A 20,907-nucleotide genomic window follows, 5' to 3' on the forward strand; every position below is an offset into this window, starting at 1 on the left:
TAAATAAGGCATTGTTTATACTGTTTCTTAATTTGTAAAGACTAGAAGCCATAACTGCTAAATCCGATACCGTTCGACTTAATGGGTAACAATTATATTGATAACTGTTGTACTTTGTACCTGATTAATTTAATGTCCTATTACACCCATAATATGCTAATTTGACTATAATTTAATTAATTGTTATTTATTTTGTTACCTTGGATTCAACGATATCGAATGTATCACTAGCTCCTGGTCTTCACAATTATTTGAAAAATAGTAACAACCACCAATACTTTGAGGAGTTATATCTCGCCAACCAATCGACGAAAAATAAAAATGTTAACCCGTAAATTCATTAAAAAAAAAAAATGGTTTTATTAATTCATGATATTTTTATTGTATCGTTTGAAAATCAAAATTTGATAGTGGTTTCACTAATAAATATAAAGTTGAAAAAAATTTAAATATTATACGGTTTTAGAAAAACAAAAACCTATAGATGTTAAAAAAAAAAATTTAAAAAATTAAATAGTTTTCAAAATAATTAGCGTAGGTACCCACTTAAATGGATCACCCTGTATGTATAACCTAGACGATTGAAATACAGTAAACAAATTTATGTGCAACGATAATTTTTATTTCATACCAACCGACATAGATAATTAATTATGATTTTAAGTATAATATATAGGTATAGGTACACCTAAATTCCGATTGAAAAATAAATAAAATGTAGGTATTTAATGGAAATATATTTTTTATTTTTTTGATTGGATCCATTTCAAAAATATTACGGTTGCCCTTTAACTGCGGTCAGATACTATAACCGCTTGCAGTGCATAGGTATGGTTATGTATGTTGTATATTTCTGTGTTCTCTCGACCAGCGAGCCATAACTCGTTTGTAGTATTTTATTTACTTAAATTTAAATATATTTTCTACATTATATTATCCGAATATCTATAATATACGCAAAATTAGAACTCGCGTGGATAACCTAACTTTCGCAATCATTATAAAACACTCTGCTGCATATTATAGAAGATTACAGAAGACGGCCTCGTTTTAGGACGTCCGCTGTTTATCGGCATCATATAAATATTATATACTGATATGGTACCTATAATACACGGTAAATGATTACGAGCGATGCGTCGAAAGTCATAATATGTATCCAACGCATAAAGTTTACGGTGTGTCATAAATTCATAATCGGATGCAGAAAAAAAATGCCAATCTCAATCGAATAGTATACGTATCGAGTTTTAGGCTCAAAATATATAATATAGGTAACAGTTGAATAAGTATGTACAATCGAGTTACGCGTAAAAACCATTTTCTAAATAATAATAATATGAAATAATAGTTTGTATAAAAATATCAGTAGATGGAGTTTTTTTTTTATGAAGAAACGTTTTCATATATACATTTTTATTGCTATCATAATATCTTTATATTATATACATATACCTAGGTAGGCAGATAAATATCTAACTACGGAGATTCCATCATTTATTTATTTTTTCTTGCAAACTACTCATCTATACACGAACCATGTATACAATAATAATATAATTATTACCTCGACGATCTTTAAAATGTATTATTACACACGCTGTGTATGTTGCCAAGAATTGTGCATACGCGTGACGAGGAAAAAAACATTGTTACAATCGTTGTGTTATTAAGAATTCCTCCTCTTTAATGATTGAGTAATAATGTCAACACTCCATGGACACAGAGGTCTAAGGTACTCAATACTTTAGGTAGGTAACTACGCGTTGTTAAACTGTAGGTATACAATATTATTTAAACAGAAAAAATTGAATAATAAAAAATATTTCTTGTACCTAACGTGCGTAAATAGTAGGTGGTATACTTGCATAGTAATAATATTTTCGATGCAGCAAACTTTAAGATTTAAAATTTTTATTAATTTGTAATTACGTATTAAATATATACCTACGTAAATTCTTATCAAAAATAAATAAAAAACGAAATTGTTGCTATATAAATCGAGTACAATTTAAATTATTCGTATTAGTGTTATTATATTTTCTTCACATCACTCTATCAACGTTATACCTACATTTTTTTTTTTTTAAATTTCGATTTGAATGGTGCCCTGCAGGTTCGAGTACGTCTTCTCGAAAATCAGAGTTAATCACATATTATCAGTATAATATGTCACTGTTATTACTGATATTATGACGGGGGTAAAAATTTGAATAGCATTATATTAATTATATTATTGGTACTTTGGCAACTGGCGTGGTTTGAAAGTAAAATGTAAATCTCGTTTACGATTCGGAAACATTAATATTCACCGGCGCATTAGCTATATAGCTGCGGTAATATGTTAAATATTATAATTTATAGACTCGTGAAAGTGTTGAAATATTGCGTTTAATCGATGGGCATCACTATATTATATTGTATAATATATAAATACAAAATAATATGTAAAATAAAAAAATAAACGGTCATTATAATTTAATCGTGTTTTAATTGTTTTCGTGTAAAACAATTAATAGTTTTACGCGTGTGCCTACCTATACAATATATATATTATATATACATAGTACCTACAGTTCTATAGTTAATAACCTTCGATAGGTTGGTACCTTATATAATTTATGTATAATTTACTATTCGTCTAGACGTTAAATATTATATTTTAGAGTGATGTGTTGTGTATAAAAAGTGAACTTTATAATGATTACTCCCCCCCTCGATTTCAATACGCTGAGATGTTAATTTAATGTGTACCCACTCATCGCATTCTTTAACGACCATAAACTTGATGCTGCTACGACATATATAGGTATTTTATATAATATTATATATTATTAAAATATTAACACCATAGCAGTCGGTTATTTAGTAGTCTTAGACTAATTAATATACCTACGACGTCTTATCTTAGTCTATATACGGGTAGTACTTAAGGGCTATTCATATGGTATCATTTTTTTATTTATAGAAAAATTAAAATTTATGATATTTATGATATTCATTTGCGTTTTAGAATTTATTTTATCATAGATAGCTCTTAATCACAGTAATCTTCACTCTTCGAATTTCTCAGTTTATAACTTAACACTCCTTGTAAAGTAGCCAAGCATGACCTATTACAATATTTACAATGCACAATATGTACTTAAGAAAGACGAGTAAGTTGATCTATATTCATATATAGCGCTTAGTACGTAGGTCTTCATCATTTTTTTGTAAATAGTTTAAAATATTATGAGCAGACGATAAAAATTATTATTAAAAATGTCTTAAAAATTTTAAAATTAAAGAAACAAAAGCATTAACGCACTTTATATAATATTTACTTTGTCTATAAACACAAAAACTATACAACACAATACCTAATACTTACACCTCTTATTCGTTCAACTTACAAATGCCGCGGAAATAAGTTTTGCTTTGTATACGAGCACATGTATATATATGCAGCTTATACAAATAATAGGATTTGACCAAGATAATTGAATATGTCACGTTGACGTCTTCTCCTGCAACTGCTGCAGTATTATTATAATATTATTATTCTTGTATGATTCAAATAACCAAATTTCAATCTAATCTCCGTGATCTAATTGACCAATTCACTATAATTATTTGAAAACCATTATGATACTATTGTAAATTACACCAACCGCAAAATTATCGTACTTATCGTACTTGCAATATCTAGCACCGTCGATGTTGCTGCTGTATATCTAATATAAATATGAAAATTATCATAATAATATATTACAATATATACCTATCTAAATAATATGAAATTATTATATATTGGTAAAAATAATAATAACAACGATTGTTATAATATTTTATTGCGGCCGCGTGTGTGGAGACGAATCGAAATAATAAACTGCTTGGTTTTTATTATATACGCCCGAGTCGATCGAAACATAATAATAATAATAACATCAACATGCGTGCATTTAAATGGTATAATTAAAAGACGTCGTCGGAAGACGATGATGCGCGCAGTGAATGAAGAGGAAAACATTTTTTATAAATTCCCGCGTAATAATAAATTATATAGGTACCTACGTGTGTGCTCGTGAGCGCCGTTAAATACAAAAAGGAGATTCGATTGTGTTCGCGAGCTTACACCACGTCCGTTTTGGAGGCGCTCGTGGGCGGAACGACGCGTTGCGATGCATTCTAAACGGGTTTCCCTCGTTCGGCGTGTGTGTGTGTGCCCATTGTTTTCCTTCGACCGGTGACTGTTCTGCGACTATAATATGACGATGGCGACAACGGCGAGCCACGTAACCATCACTGGCACATCCGCCAAAAAAATAAAAATAAAAAAATATATATAAAATGCGATTTCAGTAGGTAGGTCCGTTATTATTGCACAACGTCATAACGAACCGCAATAACCTAACGCGATCCATCCCCGTTCGAGCGATCTTCAGATTTGAAGATTAGGTATAATTTTTTTTTTTTTATCGGGTTAATAGGCTTCAACAACTGCAAGGGTTTAATTATAAAAAAATTGGTCTTAAGACTATGATGGGGATATACGTCATCATGTGTTTAACAGTGAACGAAGTTAGTGAAGTATACCTTTATTAATATGTATGTTAAAATATATTGTTTTTACAGAAGTCTTGCTGTATGTCATAGTGAAATAATTGTATATATTTTTGGAATTTTACTCGCCAAGTGCTAACGAGCTTCCGGTAATTTTTCTGGAATTGTTGAACTTAGGGCCATTCTAGAGTGATACGTTCAATCGACAGATTACATTATTAATGCTATGCAGTTATAACTAGAAATGCAGTTTAGGTACAGCTGGCTACATGAATCGTCCGATGTTTTGCATCGTACCTTGCAGGTTCCTATAGATCATCAGTTGATCTTACTCCACATGACTTCTTATGGAGTTACGATAGAGACATATACTGTAGTGCCTTAGTGCTTGCACCACCTCACCATTGTCTTCAACCGCCGCTTTTATGTATAGAGGAAGGGAAAAATTTAAGGAAAATAGATTTCAACAGATTGTCATCAGCTGTATTAGATATATATGCTTTTGAATTTGATTTTCGACTATATAGATGTGGTTCGTGTATCCTACTGAGAAGTCTGCACTTAGAGGTTTACATATACCATATATCACCCAAATTTAAAACATAATCCTGTCAATTAACATAAATTACCTATATTAAACAATTATTGTAAAATATCACTCTAAACCTATATATTAAAATGTGTTAAACGCACGAGCTAGAGTTATGGGGAATTAAAAAAAAAACAACAACAATAGTAATAAGAGTATGTGGGTTCGCCCCTCCTCCCGGTCACTTGCACATAACGTGATTTTTACATCCGTTGCGCGAGGACATGCGTCCACGAATTCCCTGCATTGTATGCGGTGCGATGCGGGGGGGAGGCTGCAGCGGGTGACCTCGGACGCGGATATCCGGTGCCCCGGCTGGTCCGAGCACGTGAAAAATCGTCAATGATGGGTTAACTTCGATGTATATGATGGATGTACATAAATATGATCGACCGCGGTGGTCTTTAGAAATGCTATTATTTTTTTACCATATAAGATTGTATTGTGTTAATAATAATTTTTGATATATTATTATCCTGAGCTATAGAGAGGTGTACCTGAGGTGGTGTGTAGGTACTCTTCGCCACGTCTGTATTGTACGCCTAAACATATAATAACAATAGTATAAAAGCGGTATAGATGCATATTGACCGTATAGCATATATCCGCTGCATGTATACGTTTCGGCAGAAACTGCACTCGCTTTTTAATCATGCTGCAAGGGCCGCCCTTCACTAGGTCATCATCGGGACCGGACAGCAGCTTGATTTGGTGGACGTAATTTTTTTCTTCAAAACTATGAGGTTTACATCGATAGAAGTTTATATAAAGATTAGAATTTAAAATTATTGTAGGTTTTAGGGCCCTTGTTAATCCCCAGTTAGCAGTTGATTGTATAATAAGCACCTAAATATATATCCATTTTTTGATGAGATACACATTTATAGGCTATAGCAGTAGTGATTTGAAAAAATAAATAATTTCGTTTGTACTACAAATATCTATATACCGTCAATAGCACAATTTTGCATAATATTATCCAAAATTTAAATTAAATACTCAGTAAAAAACAAGCTACAGTGTATAATGATTAATGATGTATTGTTGAAACTTTAATAATATTTAATATAGATATTTATTTTTTTTATTATAATCTTAAAATGTTTAAAGCTATCAGTACCTCTATTTGGCTATATATTAATTTTTTTGTTTATTTTCAGCTTAAACGATACGGAAAGTTCACAACAGATCATCTCACAAGGAAACAATAAGCATGTAAAAAGTATATTATGTCCATCTTTTGAAAATTATTTTATTGTTATTAAATAGCATTTACATTAATAACAAAAGTGATTTGAAATAATAAATAATTTTGAATGCACTATAAATATCTACTGTCGATGGTAGATATTGGATCTAAATAACGAGCTACATTATTTTATAATGGTATATTACTGAAACCATAATACGAATATACTAAAATAAATATTTCTTTATAATCTTATGATGTTAAGTTTATCAATTTAGAATCTCAGATAATTATATTGACAATTCACGATTAATGATAAATCAATATTTGTCTTTTTAAGACCTATCTATATGGCTATTATATATATATATACCTACCTACTTTTTAGCTACCTACATAATACTACCGCTACCTCTATTTGGCTATTTAGTAATATTTTTTAACATTTTTTTTTTTTTTGTCGTCTGTTTTCAGCTTAGGTGTTACGGAAAGTCTGCTACAGGTCATCCCACAAGGAAATCATGTTGCAGGTATATAACATGCATTACACCAAAGCTACGACTGCGCACAAGTCGTGTTTGGCGAATCGCCCTCGAAAATACCATCATGGCCGTACTTTAATACAGATAGGTACGTATTATATTATAATTTTATGTTTGACAATAAATTAGAATACGCGCGTAGGGTTATACGCGTTTTTTTATGTCGAAACGAATTATTGAATATTATAATTGCTTACGTTTTTGTCTAAACGCTAACACACTATAAAGATGATAATATTTTTATGTATCGTTTTTTACAAGGCGCATAAAGTATATGTGTACCAGCTAATATATATCTAATTTTTTTTATACTGTATGTATTGTTGGAACACTTCCGCCCGCAATACCAACTATTATAATATATGTATACGATATTGTTTTAAAACGACAAAAACAACAATAATATTAATAATAATAATAATAATATGCAAATACGAATCCAAAATATCGTTTATTGTATCCACGTTCACGGGCAAACGTCATATTATAATATAATTAGGTACCTAAATCGTTATATAGGTGTATTATAATAGTACAATGTCATGACCCGTGTCCGATGTGCGCGCGCCGCTCATTATTATTTAGTATTTACATCCGAAATCCTACGCTGTTGTATTTTGTAATAATTTATACTTAATATGTATATATATAGGCACGTAATTTGCATATACCTATTAGTAAGTATTATAAGTTGCCAAAATCGATTCCACATAAATAACGCGCGTAACGTATATAATGGTTTTTTTCACCAAATATTTTTGTAAACAAACTCCCATCCCGCGATCGATACCCGTTCGCGTGTGTTTCATATTATGTTATTTAAAAAAAATAACTCATTTCACACACGATAAATGTCATCACGTGAATGTGTATGAGTTAACGCGCGATTGCGCACGACAACGCTTTGGAACTGGTTTCCGATATATCATATTATTATTATATTATATTAAAGCTATCGGTCGGCTACAAGCGCGTACGAACGTCCCACGATTTTTTGGAAAGCACAACTAGTTCAGTAGGTCACGCAAGTTGGCGTACGCCGCCGCGAAGAACAGCGCACAAGGTTATCACCGCGGTCGTAAAATAAAATATGAGACGTCGTGCAGTAATAATGTTATCGTTGTTTACGAATTTTTCACCATTCGATTTAATCGACCGCGGTCGGCCCCCATCGGTCCCATCCGTGAAATGAACAAACATTTAACGTTATAATTTACGATTAAAAACAATTAAATAAATAAATAAAATACCGCACGTACAAACTGCACCTTATTATACGATCTGTATTTCATATACAAAATAATAATAGGCACTTATGTAAATGAAATGATAATGTACAAATAATAATAAATAACATAATATAGAAAGACTGCATGAAAGACATCGCTTGTCCATTGATAGAAACCTGCTGCGACGTGACGATTTTTATTTTGTAACATATTATTATTTTTTTAATTGTATATGGTATAGTTAAGTATCTATACACTTCATTGACGTTTCAAGTTCGGTAACGAGGAAATCAAAAGGACTGTAGAATGTGTTTTTTTTTTAGTGAAATCTGCAGCGGAGAAGAAGACATGTTTAGGGTAACTAATATTTTATTGTTGGTTTTTAAAAGTTTACGGTAAAACGCGGTATATTAATTATTGGTATATTATATGTATTATTATTTTTAATCGATGTTAGCTTGTAATTTTTTCAAATTTACTCCTCTCTTGCCGTATGGACCTCGACGTTGACGCGATAATGTCATTATTACTACGTGGCTGCATTGTGCACTGAACGGACCGGATATTATATAATTTGCAATATTCTGCGACGATAAATAATACCGTATTGGGTCGTCTGTGAATCGCGTATATAGTTGGAAGAGTGGAAAAACTCGAAGGTTGAAAACTGCTTGCTTTCGCTCCGATAATATAAAGCGGACGATATATTTCTCTGCCGCCGCCGCGCGAATATAATTTAAAAGAAAAAGAAGCCCATTCCGACGCCGCCACGTTGGTGCTTATATATATATATATACCCACCTGCAGATCTCTCTCTCTCTAGGTATGTATAAAATAACAGCGTAAAGGCCGACAAAACTGTTTTCTTTTAACCGTATAGCAATTTGGTTCTCCCCTTATATATAATTTTCCATTTCTTTTTCTTTTTTTTTTTCATTTTTCCCCATACCCTCGAATAAATTAAACCGAACGTGTGCTGCTCTTACGGCGGGCAGTGCAGTGGTGGTGGTAAGGGCTTTTGCATATATATATATATATATTATGTTATGTAGGTGATGGTGGTGGCGGCGGTGTTGGAGTTTTTATTTTTTATTTTTAAAGACTTTGGGGAATTGTACAACACACACACCGGCTTGGTGTGGGCCGACTGCTGCAGCAGACTTCCGCGTGCAAAGGGGGCCACCGGAGCGGAGTAAAATTATTATTGTCGTAATGATTTTACAACGCCCGGACGTCGGTGCCGCCGCGAAAATTATCGCCAAGCATTTATCTCGCGAACGCATATAACTCGTTTGTCAGTCCTCGACGACCCCTTTTCCACTATTTTTTTTCTGCGGTAGTATTTCGTATTTATTTTTTTTTCGTTTGTATCGTTTTTCAGGAAGCCCGCGGTTTTTTTCCGTCACCTCCCTTTCCCTGCCGCCCGTGCCACGAATTTAGAGCAGCGATCAGTCCGTCTCGAATCGCGGCGGGAACGGAGAAAAAAAATCCGATTTCGCCGTGCTATACTATTGTCATCAATACTGCACACGTCCGTCCAACGTACGTCCATCCGTCCGTTATTATTGCGTTTTATTATTATTATTTTTTTTTCGACGTTTACCCACGTGTGCGCGCGTGTGTTAAGCCCCCATTGTTCGCAGCTTCGGACGACAAACCTTCCTCGTCCACAGTCATCCCCTTCGCCGCCACCGCCCATCGCCGCACATATACATACGCACATCATGCTTTGTGCGCCCCCGGTTGAAAACAATCGAAAATCGAAACCGAACGAAACGAAAACAAATAATAATATACAATTTAATATTATATATAACTTGTAATAATATAATACATATAGTGGGTATATATTGTATCGTTTCGGTGACAAAAAAAAAAAATCAATGCTGCGGCTGCGGCGGACGTTACGCGACGAGCTCGCGGGTTTTGTGAGAAGGCGGCAACAGTGATATACTATACCTATACGGTACACTATACGCATACAATACACATATTATACTTATTGTACACACACACACAAGCGCGAGATCACAATGGACCAAGAAAGCCGTTCCCCGTTTTTTATTTTATTTTTTTAATAGCTACTTTCTAGCCCATACAAACATTTTTGTCGAACGGCTCTCGGACGCGCGCGCGGACGGATGCAAACCGTCTCATCGTTTAAAATAATAATAATAAAAAATACGTGTCATATACACTAAAGGTAAAAGAATCCAGTCGAGAACGGGCGACGGAGGAGAATCTACGGCTCGTTTGTTTGCGTGCGTGCGCGCGCCTCTCTGCCTCTCGCCGCGTCGCGGTAGTCATCGGTCGTACCTCGCCTCCCTCCGCCGCATCATCCGACGACCGTACCTATATATATATATATATATTATTATAAGTAGAGGTGTACCTATATATATATACATACTCGTACACACAAGAGCACATATAGTGTCCGCCGCAGTAGGTTACACGACAACGACGACGGCGACGAAGACGAAGAAGACTACAACGACGGGTTTAAAAAATAGTATAAAAAGCCGACCGCCACCGCCTCGGCTATTCAATAATGAACACACACACACACCCGAGCCGAGGACTATGTGCAGGACATTCATACACGCGTACTATATATATATATATATTTACATATATACGAAAAAAATGAAAAAAGAAACCGACAGAGTGTGTGTGTGTGTGTGTTCGTACGAGCTCAATGAACCTTGCGAGCCCGGCGGGACACCCTCCACAGTATTTAATACAATATATGATATTTTATGTATATTTTATATTGTTATATTATGTGAGGTGGATGGGACTGGGCAAAAATGATACAATCATGGTATGCTGCAGGAAAACTGCAGTGGGGTATACTTACACGTCTGAACTGGAAAACTTTCGAGTCGCTCACACATCGTGCAGACAGATGTTTTATTTTATTTTTAAATATATGCTCTCAATGAGTATCAAGTCATTAAAACTTACGTCAAAGTAATCTATTGGTATATGTAGTACATGCGTTTTATAAAATAACAACAAACTTAGAATAAGAACAATTTATAATAAATAATTTGAATAGTGATTACATATATAATAATAGTAATAATAATATACTCGACTATCCATTAAAAAAAAAAATGGATTAGTTTTCTCATTGGCGATCCACATCGCGACATATGACAAACAGCGATATACGTTCATTGCACACACGTGGACGTAAACGAAAGTTGGCCTGCGAGAAAAATGATAGAACGCAACTGATATAATCGGCGTATCGACCTACGCAGTGTTTGAATTGAGAAAAAAATAAGAAGAAGGATGATGCAAAAGTGTAAAAACTAAAATTGACCACCTGAATATTATTTTAAATATATCAATTATTGCGATCAACAATTCTAATGGATTCGTAGTTAGAAGGGGGGCAACCATAAATATATTTTTTTAGAAGATCCCGCTTCATTTCCGCTTAATCCTGCGATCACTGCAGTATACCTAAAACCTATATGTATATTATATATGTACTTCTACCGCGTGTAGATTATATAATAGGTATATATAAATATATAATAGTTTCCGTGTATATAATAGTAATATATGTTATTATGTGTGACGCCGATCTATATCTGCGCCGTTTATCGATCTGCACGCGAACCTATCTCTATCGCGCTGCAGTGTGCCTACGCAGTCGCGATCGAATCATTCGATAAAGTCGTTTGCACCGCCGCTAACGAGAAGGTCTCGTGAAGTTTTTACCAAGTTTTTTTTTTCTGGACGAGTTTAATAATATGTTTATCTATATACTATATATTATATATATATAGTTACTCGCGCGCATTTGAATAATTTCGTCGGACACTCGCTAACACGCGCCACACGCACACACACGGCGAGGGCCGCTCAAACACATTCTATATTATCATTGTTCGTCTCTGCTGTGTTTGTATTTGTCGCGAGCGGAAACCTTAAACTTTTAAACGAAACCCTTTTCTCCTATTCTCCTTCCGCGGAAATTCGACGAGTTTAAAAACCCGTTGGCGTATATTCATTGTCGTCATATAATGCATACATACCATTATCGTGATATAATATAAATACGACCACGGAGTCCGAACACGAAGACAATTCAACACAATATCGAAAACGTTGCATCCTAAATACTTAATAATGTTTATAGTCTGGTCGTTTTCGTCGTCGTCGACGACGTAATGGTATTACATAATGATATTATATGTTTTGATTATATTATTATATTATTATGTTGTCACGCACGTCGCGTATAGTCGGACGTCGTTGACTATATACTTTGTCCGATCCGCTGCGCCGTAACGATTGTTATGAAATATTACGTACCTATATAATATTGGAATGAAAATATTTTTCTCGCGGGCACGAACGATCGCTCTCGAAAAACGTGAACGTTTAGAAAAATTGAGCACCCGAAAGACATCCGATGACGCGTCTCTTGTGACGGGGTTGGTCAGCTGTTAGATACATTGTACGGTTTTTCCGCCCGAGAAGAGATTAACCACAGGGGTCAGCGCGGTATGCGGTATATAAAATGTATTTATTTATAGGTCACGGTATATTATATAATGTGTTGGAGACGAGTCGACCGAAAATTCTGTATCACTCACTATATACGTATAATACGTACACCGGTGAAAATGTGCAGCTGAAAATCGTTAATAACAGGTAATACCGTGCATTTATATACACCATATAACATTGTAATGACGTTTCACACAATAATTTTAAGCTTGGAATAATAATGGTATGCAATATAATATTATAATATAGTAAAAACACTCAAAATAGCCGACGCGTTCTATTGTAGTGTTATAATATATTATTGAGTAGGTAGAATATACTGTGTCAGTTGTGGTTACAACTATAGTGATGTTGATGAAAGGGGGTTACCGATGTACGTAATAATATTTTTGGAAACCAATTGACGAGTATTTCTGTCGAGAGTGTTAGTTTTGTAATTTTTTACCAAGACATGAAGTCGTCTTTACCCGCATCCGCGTGTCACTCGATGGCCGACTTGACCGGAAGTGTCCCAACTGCATCGCGCTTGACGTACTATACCATTATATACAAGTTATAACACTCACGTTGTCGAGTTTTCCGGGCTCTCGTAAATTTATTATTATCATCGTTTTGGCGCGAATGGCCCACACATACACGACACTGCAGCCACAGTGACAGCAGGTCCGAATAACGCGAACCACACACGGAGCACACGCACGCACGCATTATAATATACGACCAGCGTGTACACCGACAGCATTGGGCTTTTAACACACACACACACACACACGTACATAGGTACTGCCACTAGCTCAACACTCTATAGTCTGTACACACACACACACAACATATATATATATAATAACGTCGTGTCGAGGGGACGTTTACACAACACACATATTTCGGACCGTGAGTATATACACATCATGTTTATTATATACATAATACGCCTATGTATAAATATGTATATATATATAGGTACGCGTGAACACACACTCGAGCAATCGCGCCATCCTATTGCAGACCTGCGTTATTGTGTTCACGCGTGTTGTAAGCGTGTCAGCGTGTGTACGACGATATGTATATATATATAGGTATGTAGGTATATAGCCGGTATAATATATAATGTATATACATATATATGTTATATATTATACTGCGGTATGGAGGTAGGTGTAAATTTTCAACGGCATTTTTACAAGTCTCGGACGGACACGATCGGACCTCCCATGTGTATGTATATGCGTGTATACTGTTATAAGTGTAAATAATTCACGTGAAATGCATTCGCTTTGAAATACTTCAAACTTGAAACTTTCGCCCCCTTCTTGATCTTGGATCATTTCAAAGAAATAATGAAAAATATATTATTTTTAAATTTTATACATTTCGGTGTGTTTTTCAGAAGACTGATTTCATACCAGAATGAAAAGTGATAAATATAAATATAATATAATTTCCGAGCACGATATGTAATATATAGAGATGGTATAATATTTCTATAACATTTTAAACTCAACATATTATAATTAAGTTTATCAGTTTATGCGTTTATATGCACTCCCGCAACTGTAAACTCTTAAATTAAAATTGTATTTTTTATTTTCGCATACACGTGATGTAATAAGTAAAACAATAATCAATTTATTGGCCAGGAAAACAGTTTGAACATCTTTAAACACATTGATAATGTGAATGTCTAAGCAATAACACATACTAAATTGCTAAAATAGTAAACTAACCATAATTATAATATTATGACAATAATATTTAGCCCAATTATTCACCCACTGAAGTATATAACCTCGTATTAGTGAAATTTGAGTCTTATCATTAATTTTATTATTTATTATTTATACAATCGTAAAATCTAAACGAAAGAAACTGAGTAAAAAGAGGAAAAATACAAATTATTTATGTATGATAAAAACAATAATATAATATTACTTAATTTGATATGTTGTTGTGAACCTTGAATTAGACAAAACGTAAGAAAGAGAGAAAAACAACAAAGATTGAGTTGTGTAACTATTACAGTATGTTATATTCATGATAAAAAGAGGAAGATGTAGGAAAATGTCAATAATAGGTACCTATATATATTTATGTATATCATATGACTGCGTAGGTATAAATAACAATAAGCGTGCGCGCGGGGGGGAGTATGCCCCTCAAGCTATTCGATAAATGCGTTCATGTCTGAAATCCATACTGTACTAGATTATTTTTATATTCGCATAATGAATTAAATACATAGATATCTTATAAAATTTATTGAAATTTAACTGTACTATATAAGTAATATATAATTAATAGTCATTAGCACAAGAATCATTGGTTAGGCCAAACCTTTTTTTAATGTAGTGGCCCCTCCCCGCTGCGGACAGAGTACCTATGTGTAAATGGGTATAATTATTTAATTATTGCGCGTATTATACATGTCAACAAATTTATTATACAATGTACGTCGCAGATCTCATTTATATCGGACCGTGCGGGCATTTTTCTGCAGTGCGACCGGACCCGCGACGACCACGGCGACCTCTGCTACGATCGCCTCCACTCCGCGAGCCCCGGCTACCGGTGTTCCGTTTCGTATACCGCGACTCGGATATATACCTCAAGTTTCAAGTACATCATTTTATGTATTATATACATATATATATATATATATATATATATATATATATATATGGGAAAGTATATACAACTCGTGCGAATATTCACGACACGTATATACTGTGTATGTATGCGCGCGAGCTATTGTTCATATATAATATATATAATTTATTATTATGTACATAATATATGTACATGTGATAGGATGACGCGCAACAGGTATCCACGAATTCCACGTTCTGTGTGTGCCGCGGCAGTCCTTGCAACCCACGACGCTCGAGTGTCGCGGATATATATATATATATATATAGTAATAATATGTATAAATATGTATATGTATAGGCACCTACCTCTTCTATATACATATTGTATGTATATGTGTGTACGGGTTTACCGGCTTTACACACATGATAATAATATATATACGCAATGCGCGCACGCGTGTGTGTGTGTTTGATTTTTGGTATTTTAGTATTTTTTTTTCTTTCTTTCATATTCTTTTTTGTCCGTTTATTTTTCGGGTGGACCGAATTATGGTCGAGACATGACCGTAACAATGGGATATACGCGAGCGTTTGGCAGTGGTCCGTGTATGTATATTATTGTACATGTATAGCATAATATTATATATATGTACACGCACCATACCCGACACACACGCACAATGTGATTCGAAATAAAAATCAGCTGCCGTTGTCGTCGTCGTGGACCGACCGGGATGAGAGGAAGGCGATCGGACGGCACATACGCACATATGGGGGGTGTGTGTGTGTGTGTGAAGAGAAAAAAAATGATATTTATTATTTTATATACATATATGAAACGCACGCGTACCTATCCTATATAATAATATATAATACAATATACGACCAGCCGCGGCGGCGTAATAATATATTTTTATACGGATAAAAGCGTTTTATATTATTATTTCGTCGTCGACCGCCTCTGTGTAACACACGCGCGTGCAGTGTACCCCGTCGCGGTGTGGGGGTTGATTTTTACATTTTTCGTTTTCGGGGAACCCTACATGTATATATATATATATATATATTATACGAACATGTAATATAGTTATATATGCGAAGCATTGAGAAGCCATGTGATGCCCAGTCAGTGGTCCACTTCTGTAATATATATTATATATATATATTATATATATATAATTCCGATTCGTATATATCATATAATAATAATAATAGTATAATATAATAACCAATAATAATGGTCTCCGATTGACGATGACAAGTCAGTGTTCACTGCAGTTCATAAAAGAGGTTCCGTGGTATAGAGAGAATATGCAACTGTCCTGCAAATCCCGTCAAAAAAATTAGTGAAAACGAAATAATAACAATAATAATGTAAACTGTAAACTGTATACTGTACATGTATTATACGTTGCGTTTTAATTTTTAGTATTAGCAATTTCTCGAAACTGTAAAAAGTATAAACGATTTGCACGACGGTGTATTTTCACGCTGTTTGACGATACAGCGAACTTTGGGCGTTTTGGTTGAACAGATGAGTTTATATATAGGTACCTACTCATATAGGTATAACATAATCTTTCTCTTCGCATCTCTTTGCGTTGCAGATAGCTTTGATAATAATAGTACCTAAAACGACTCCGATGATGGTCAATTATTGCGATAGACCTTACGGCGACTGTGATGCAATATCCACTGCTATTCCTTCTATATTGTATTCGACATCCGTTCCTACTGCAGCACAAGTGTACCTATGTATATGTATATTTATCGCGGCGTGAAGAAATATCCGATACTCTTTAACGAAATAATTTTAAAAAAAATACTCAAATGTCCTCCATAATATATCTCCGGTTTATTATTATACAGTTTAGTTGGAACTTACTCGTATATAATGATCATCGCTTACAAGACCGTGCAAATTACAACAAGTAACATTGAAATTGTTTTCATTGTTAAATCTGCAACGCATCACATAATATTATACTATTTGACAGTTTTTTTGAGGTTTCGATACGATTGTAATATGCTAGGTGTAGTCGTGAAGTTGACATCATTGACGTGAGATAATCAAAAATATGGGTAAGTACCGACAATTTTCTAAGACATAATCAAGCTATATCTATATATATATTTAGTGTCTAACGAAATAAAATATAAATGTGCACGGCGCGTTTAATAGGAACTTCACGCGTATATTAACGTTTTGCGTCAAAAAAATTTCAATTCGAATCGACAAAAACAAAAACAAAAAACAGTTAAAAAAGCTTAACATACAATATTTTATTATTGTTTTGTGTGCATAATATGCAGACGCCTGCAGCAGTTACGCGTCAAACAACGCGAAAAATTATTATTTTTATATTAAATGTAAAAAAAAAAACCCTTACTTGCAGATTTTAGCAGAACAAAAACATTTTTCGAACGCCTTTCGCGCTTATACCGATGACACAACAATCCGGTTTGAGCGATACATATATATAATTGAACATTTGAACGTATGATAATGTGCATATAAATGTGTATGTAATTTTACCGTCATTCAATCGCCGATCCCAAATGCGCCCGGTTTGCGGAAAGACGATTAAAATTTAAAATATATTTCCGCTTTTATGTACGCTTTTTTATGGCATTATATGTGTGAGCGGTCGTGCATGCCTGCGAAACGTATAGAGGTTGAATATGGCGTCATCATCGTCATCGTATATAGTCGCGTCATTGCCAGAGCGAATGCATTACGATAATATATATATATCTTCTCCAAAACCGTGAGCACGTGGGCGTAGATCGTTTCGAAAACGATGGCGACGATCAAGCTGCAGGAAGAGAGAGAAAACATTATTTTTTTTTTGTTTTTTTAAATGGACAGTTCGCTTGATATCGTTTCTATCTTACAATTTTCTACGATATATACAGACTGCGCTTTTTAATTCCTACACAATATTAGTTTTGTAATACAAGGACTGTTTAAGGAGAAATGACCCTCCAGAACGTGGTCGTAACTGCGGGGGGGGGGGGGCGATCCAACATTATAGTTTTACATTTTTTTCATTTTTACGTAACTTTCTGAGTATAAAACTTAGAAACCACTTCTCCACCCCTAGCACTATTATTGTTCCGTTTATATTATTATACAAATAATGAAAAATGAATATTAATAGTGTTATTATTTCCATACATATGTATATATATTATAGGTAATACGCAGAAATTCATAGTTGGTCGATGATGTTGATTTTTTTTCATCGTGGACTAAAATTGAATTTATATAATATTATTTTCATTAAATCCTAGATACGCCACTGCTAAAAATATTTTAATATTGCGTTATACCGATGTCACCGCGACCCCTGCTGCTGGATATAACCACGGTAAGTATAGGTTAGATACCTTGTATACCGCAACAAATATATATCATATTATACTACAGCGGTTCCCAATTTTTTTTTGCCACGGAACCCTAATCGATTATACATTTTTTTGCGGAACCCTAGTTTGATAACATAAAATTATCACCTAGTAGTTTTATATTTTTATGTTTGATATGAAAAGAAAGAACAAATATAAATGAAAAACAATTATTTTATGTATTAAAAAACATTTACTGTACAAAGAAATACAATGTAACTAAGTGCCTGTTTTTATCAATTTAATATTTTAATGAGAAGAATGAAATTTTTTCACATATTTTCTTAAAATATCACTAAAATTAGGCTTTATATCTGATAATTGAATGCGAAGATCTGGAGCTGCATCAAGTCTATTTCTGTACTTGTTTTTGGTGTAAGCGTAAGCTGAAAAACCAGTCTCGCATCGGTAAGTCGTCACAAACGGAAGCAGAATTGTAATAGCTTTCTCAACAATTGTAGGATATTCATCTTGAAGTCCAATCCAAAAATTATTTAGATCAAAATTTTCAGCTCCAAATTTTTGTTTAAGAGAAGATGAACATTTAATATCAATTAAATTCTCATACTCTGACACAGTAAGCATTGATGGTTTGGTATGATCTGCGAATGGATTCTGGTGAACATGCTAAAACATTTTTTCCACTTGCGAGGCGCCCCGTTTTGAGCCAACTATCCATTATTATAAACTGAAATAAAATAATAACATGTTAATAAATCGCTCTTATTTAATTATGCACAGTGTTCATACAAATCTCTATGAATAAACAAATACATTATTACCTGTGAAATCAAAAATACCAGATATAAACAATCGCGATATGAACAAAACTCACTGCAATCCACTTCTTTTTTCACTAGTATAATTACGTTAACTTCTGCAGTCTTATCGCGGTCTTTCTCGAATGGAGCTGGCAGCGGCTACGTGCGCTTCCCCACTCCCGCGATGTTTTATCAGTTCGGTAAATCCATGCGTATTTTTATCGTGGGCCACCGCACGTGCGATTAGAAATACTAGTAGAAGCATGAAATCAAACACATAACGAATGTGTGAACAACGGCGGCGCGGTCTTTTTTATGAAAGTTTTGTTTAATTTTTGGACGGTACGCGGAACCCTTGAGGCCCTTCCACGGAACCCCGGGGTTCCGCGGACCACCTTTCGGGAATCCCTGTTATACTATATCGCCGCGGCAATTGTACCTACAGCTGTAGTGAAATAATTATCGATGTGTGGGCACCTCCTACAACTATTATTATGATATAATACCATGGTACAAACGATCGTCGATTTGTCGTCGCATAATAGCACTGCATATAGATGCAGTCGCGTCATCGAATAATCGGTAAGCTCAAAAGCCGCGGGTGAAACGGTTTGTGGTGGGTGGCGGCGGCGGCGGCGGGGGGGCTCGACGACCGCGACAATAGCGTTTTTGTGGAAACAATTCGTCTCGCCGTTTGGTACTAATGTCGGTTATTGTAATATAGTCTAAACCATCATATGGGCGTGCTCTGCGCAGACGGCGTGCAACGACGTATAGGAAAAATTAAGCGACCCAAATTCGTGATCGGCGGCCGATATAATATAATATAATAATATTTTCAATCACTGCAGTGTATACGTATAATAATACGGTGTTTTCGACAGGCGATATCATCGCTGTACGCGAACGGACGGAATATTATAATAATATTATATACATAGTGCCCGAGGCCCAACCCTACCGAAACCTATTGTGATCGTTATTTTTATTGTGCGATTGTAATATATAATATCCAAAACACTAATTTGATTTGTTATCTCCATATAATAATATAATATATGTTTAGACAGTGTTACAATTTATTCTCAACGATGACCCGCGCAGTGCACGACACCTGCAGTGTGCACCCGTCAACGCGAAACGTTCACCGAGCTGCATCAAGTATGCACCAGACGACAAGCTTATAATATATATGAGAAATATACCGGTAAACGTTTATTTTGTTAAATTTATTAAATTGGTGAAATGTGTAAAAACAATAAATACTTTTTTGTTGTATTTTGTCATTAATTTTTCAGCTAAAGCTTTCGTACCCAGTTTCTTATTCCTTCTCAAAACTATTTCATAAAATGCGTAAATGTAGAATGAATATTTTTTCTACATCTACCCCCCCCCCCCCCCCCAGAAAACAAATTTTGGGTACGGCACTGATTTAGATTATACACTAAGTACAAAATCTCGACGAATTACAATTATGTATTTTTTAACTCGACATTAAGCATACCTAAGGTAATATGTGCTTAATAATA

General features: G+C 34.4%; 1 protein-coding gene across 1 annotated transcript; it reads right to left on the minus strand.

Annotated features, from left to right (window-relative positions):
- Positions 1 to 18,772: 18,772 nt before the first annotated feature.
- Positions 18,773 to 19,812, minus strand: LOC149054810 (zinc finger BED domain-containing protein 5-like). The gene is made up of 2 exons (XM_089229307.1): positions 19,400 to 19,812; positions 18,773 to 19,305 (listed from the first exon to the last, which is right to left on the minus strand). The coding sequence occupies exon 2, from the start codon at positions 19,200 to 19,202 to the stop codon at positions 18,867 to 18,869; it is 336 nt and encodes a 111-aa protein (XP_089085433.1). The 5' UTR covers positions 19,203 to 19,305; positions 19,400 to 19,812; the 3' UTR covers positions 18,773 to 18,866.
- Positions 19,813 to 20,907: the final 1,095 nt, after the last annotated feature.

The sequence above is a fragment of the Diuraphis noxia genome, unplaced genomic scaffold, assembly GCF_037042655.1.
Source record: "Diuraphis noxia isolate RWA-SAM2 unplaced genomic scaffold, SU_Dnox_SAM2 contig0005, whole genome shotgun sequence".
NCBI classification, from domain to species: domain Eukaryota; kingdom Metazoa; phylum Arthropoda; class Insecta; order Hemiptera; family Aphididae; genus Diuraphis; species Diuraphis noxia.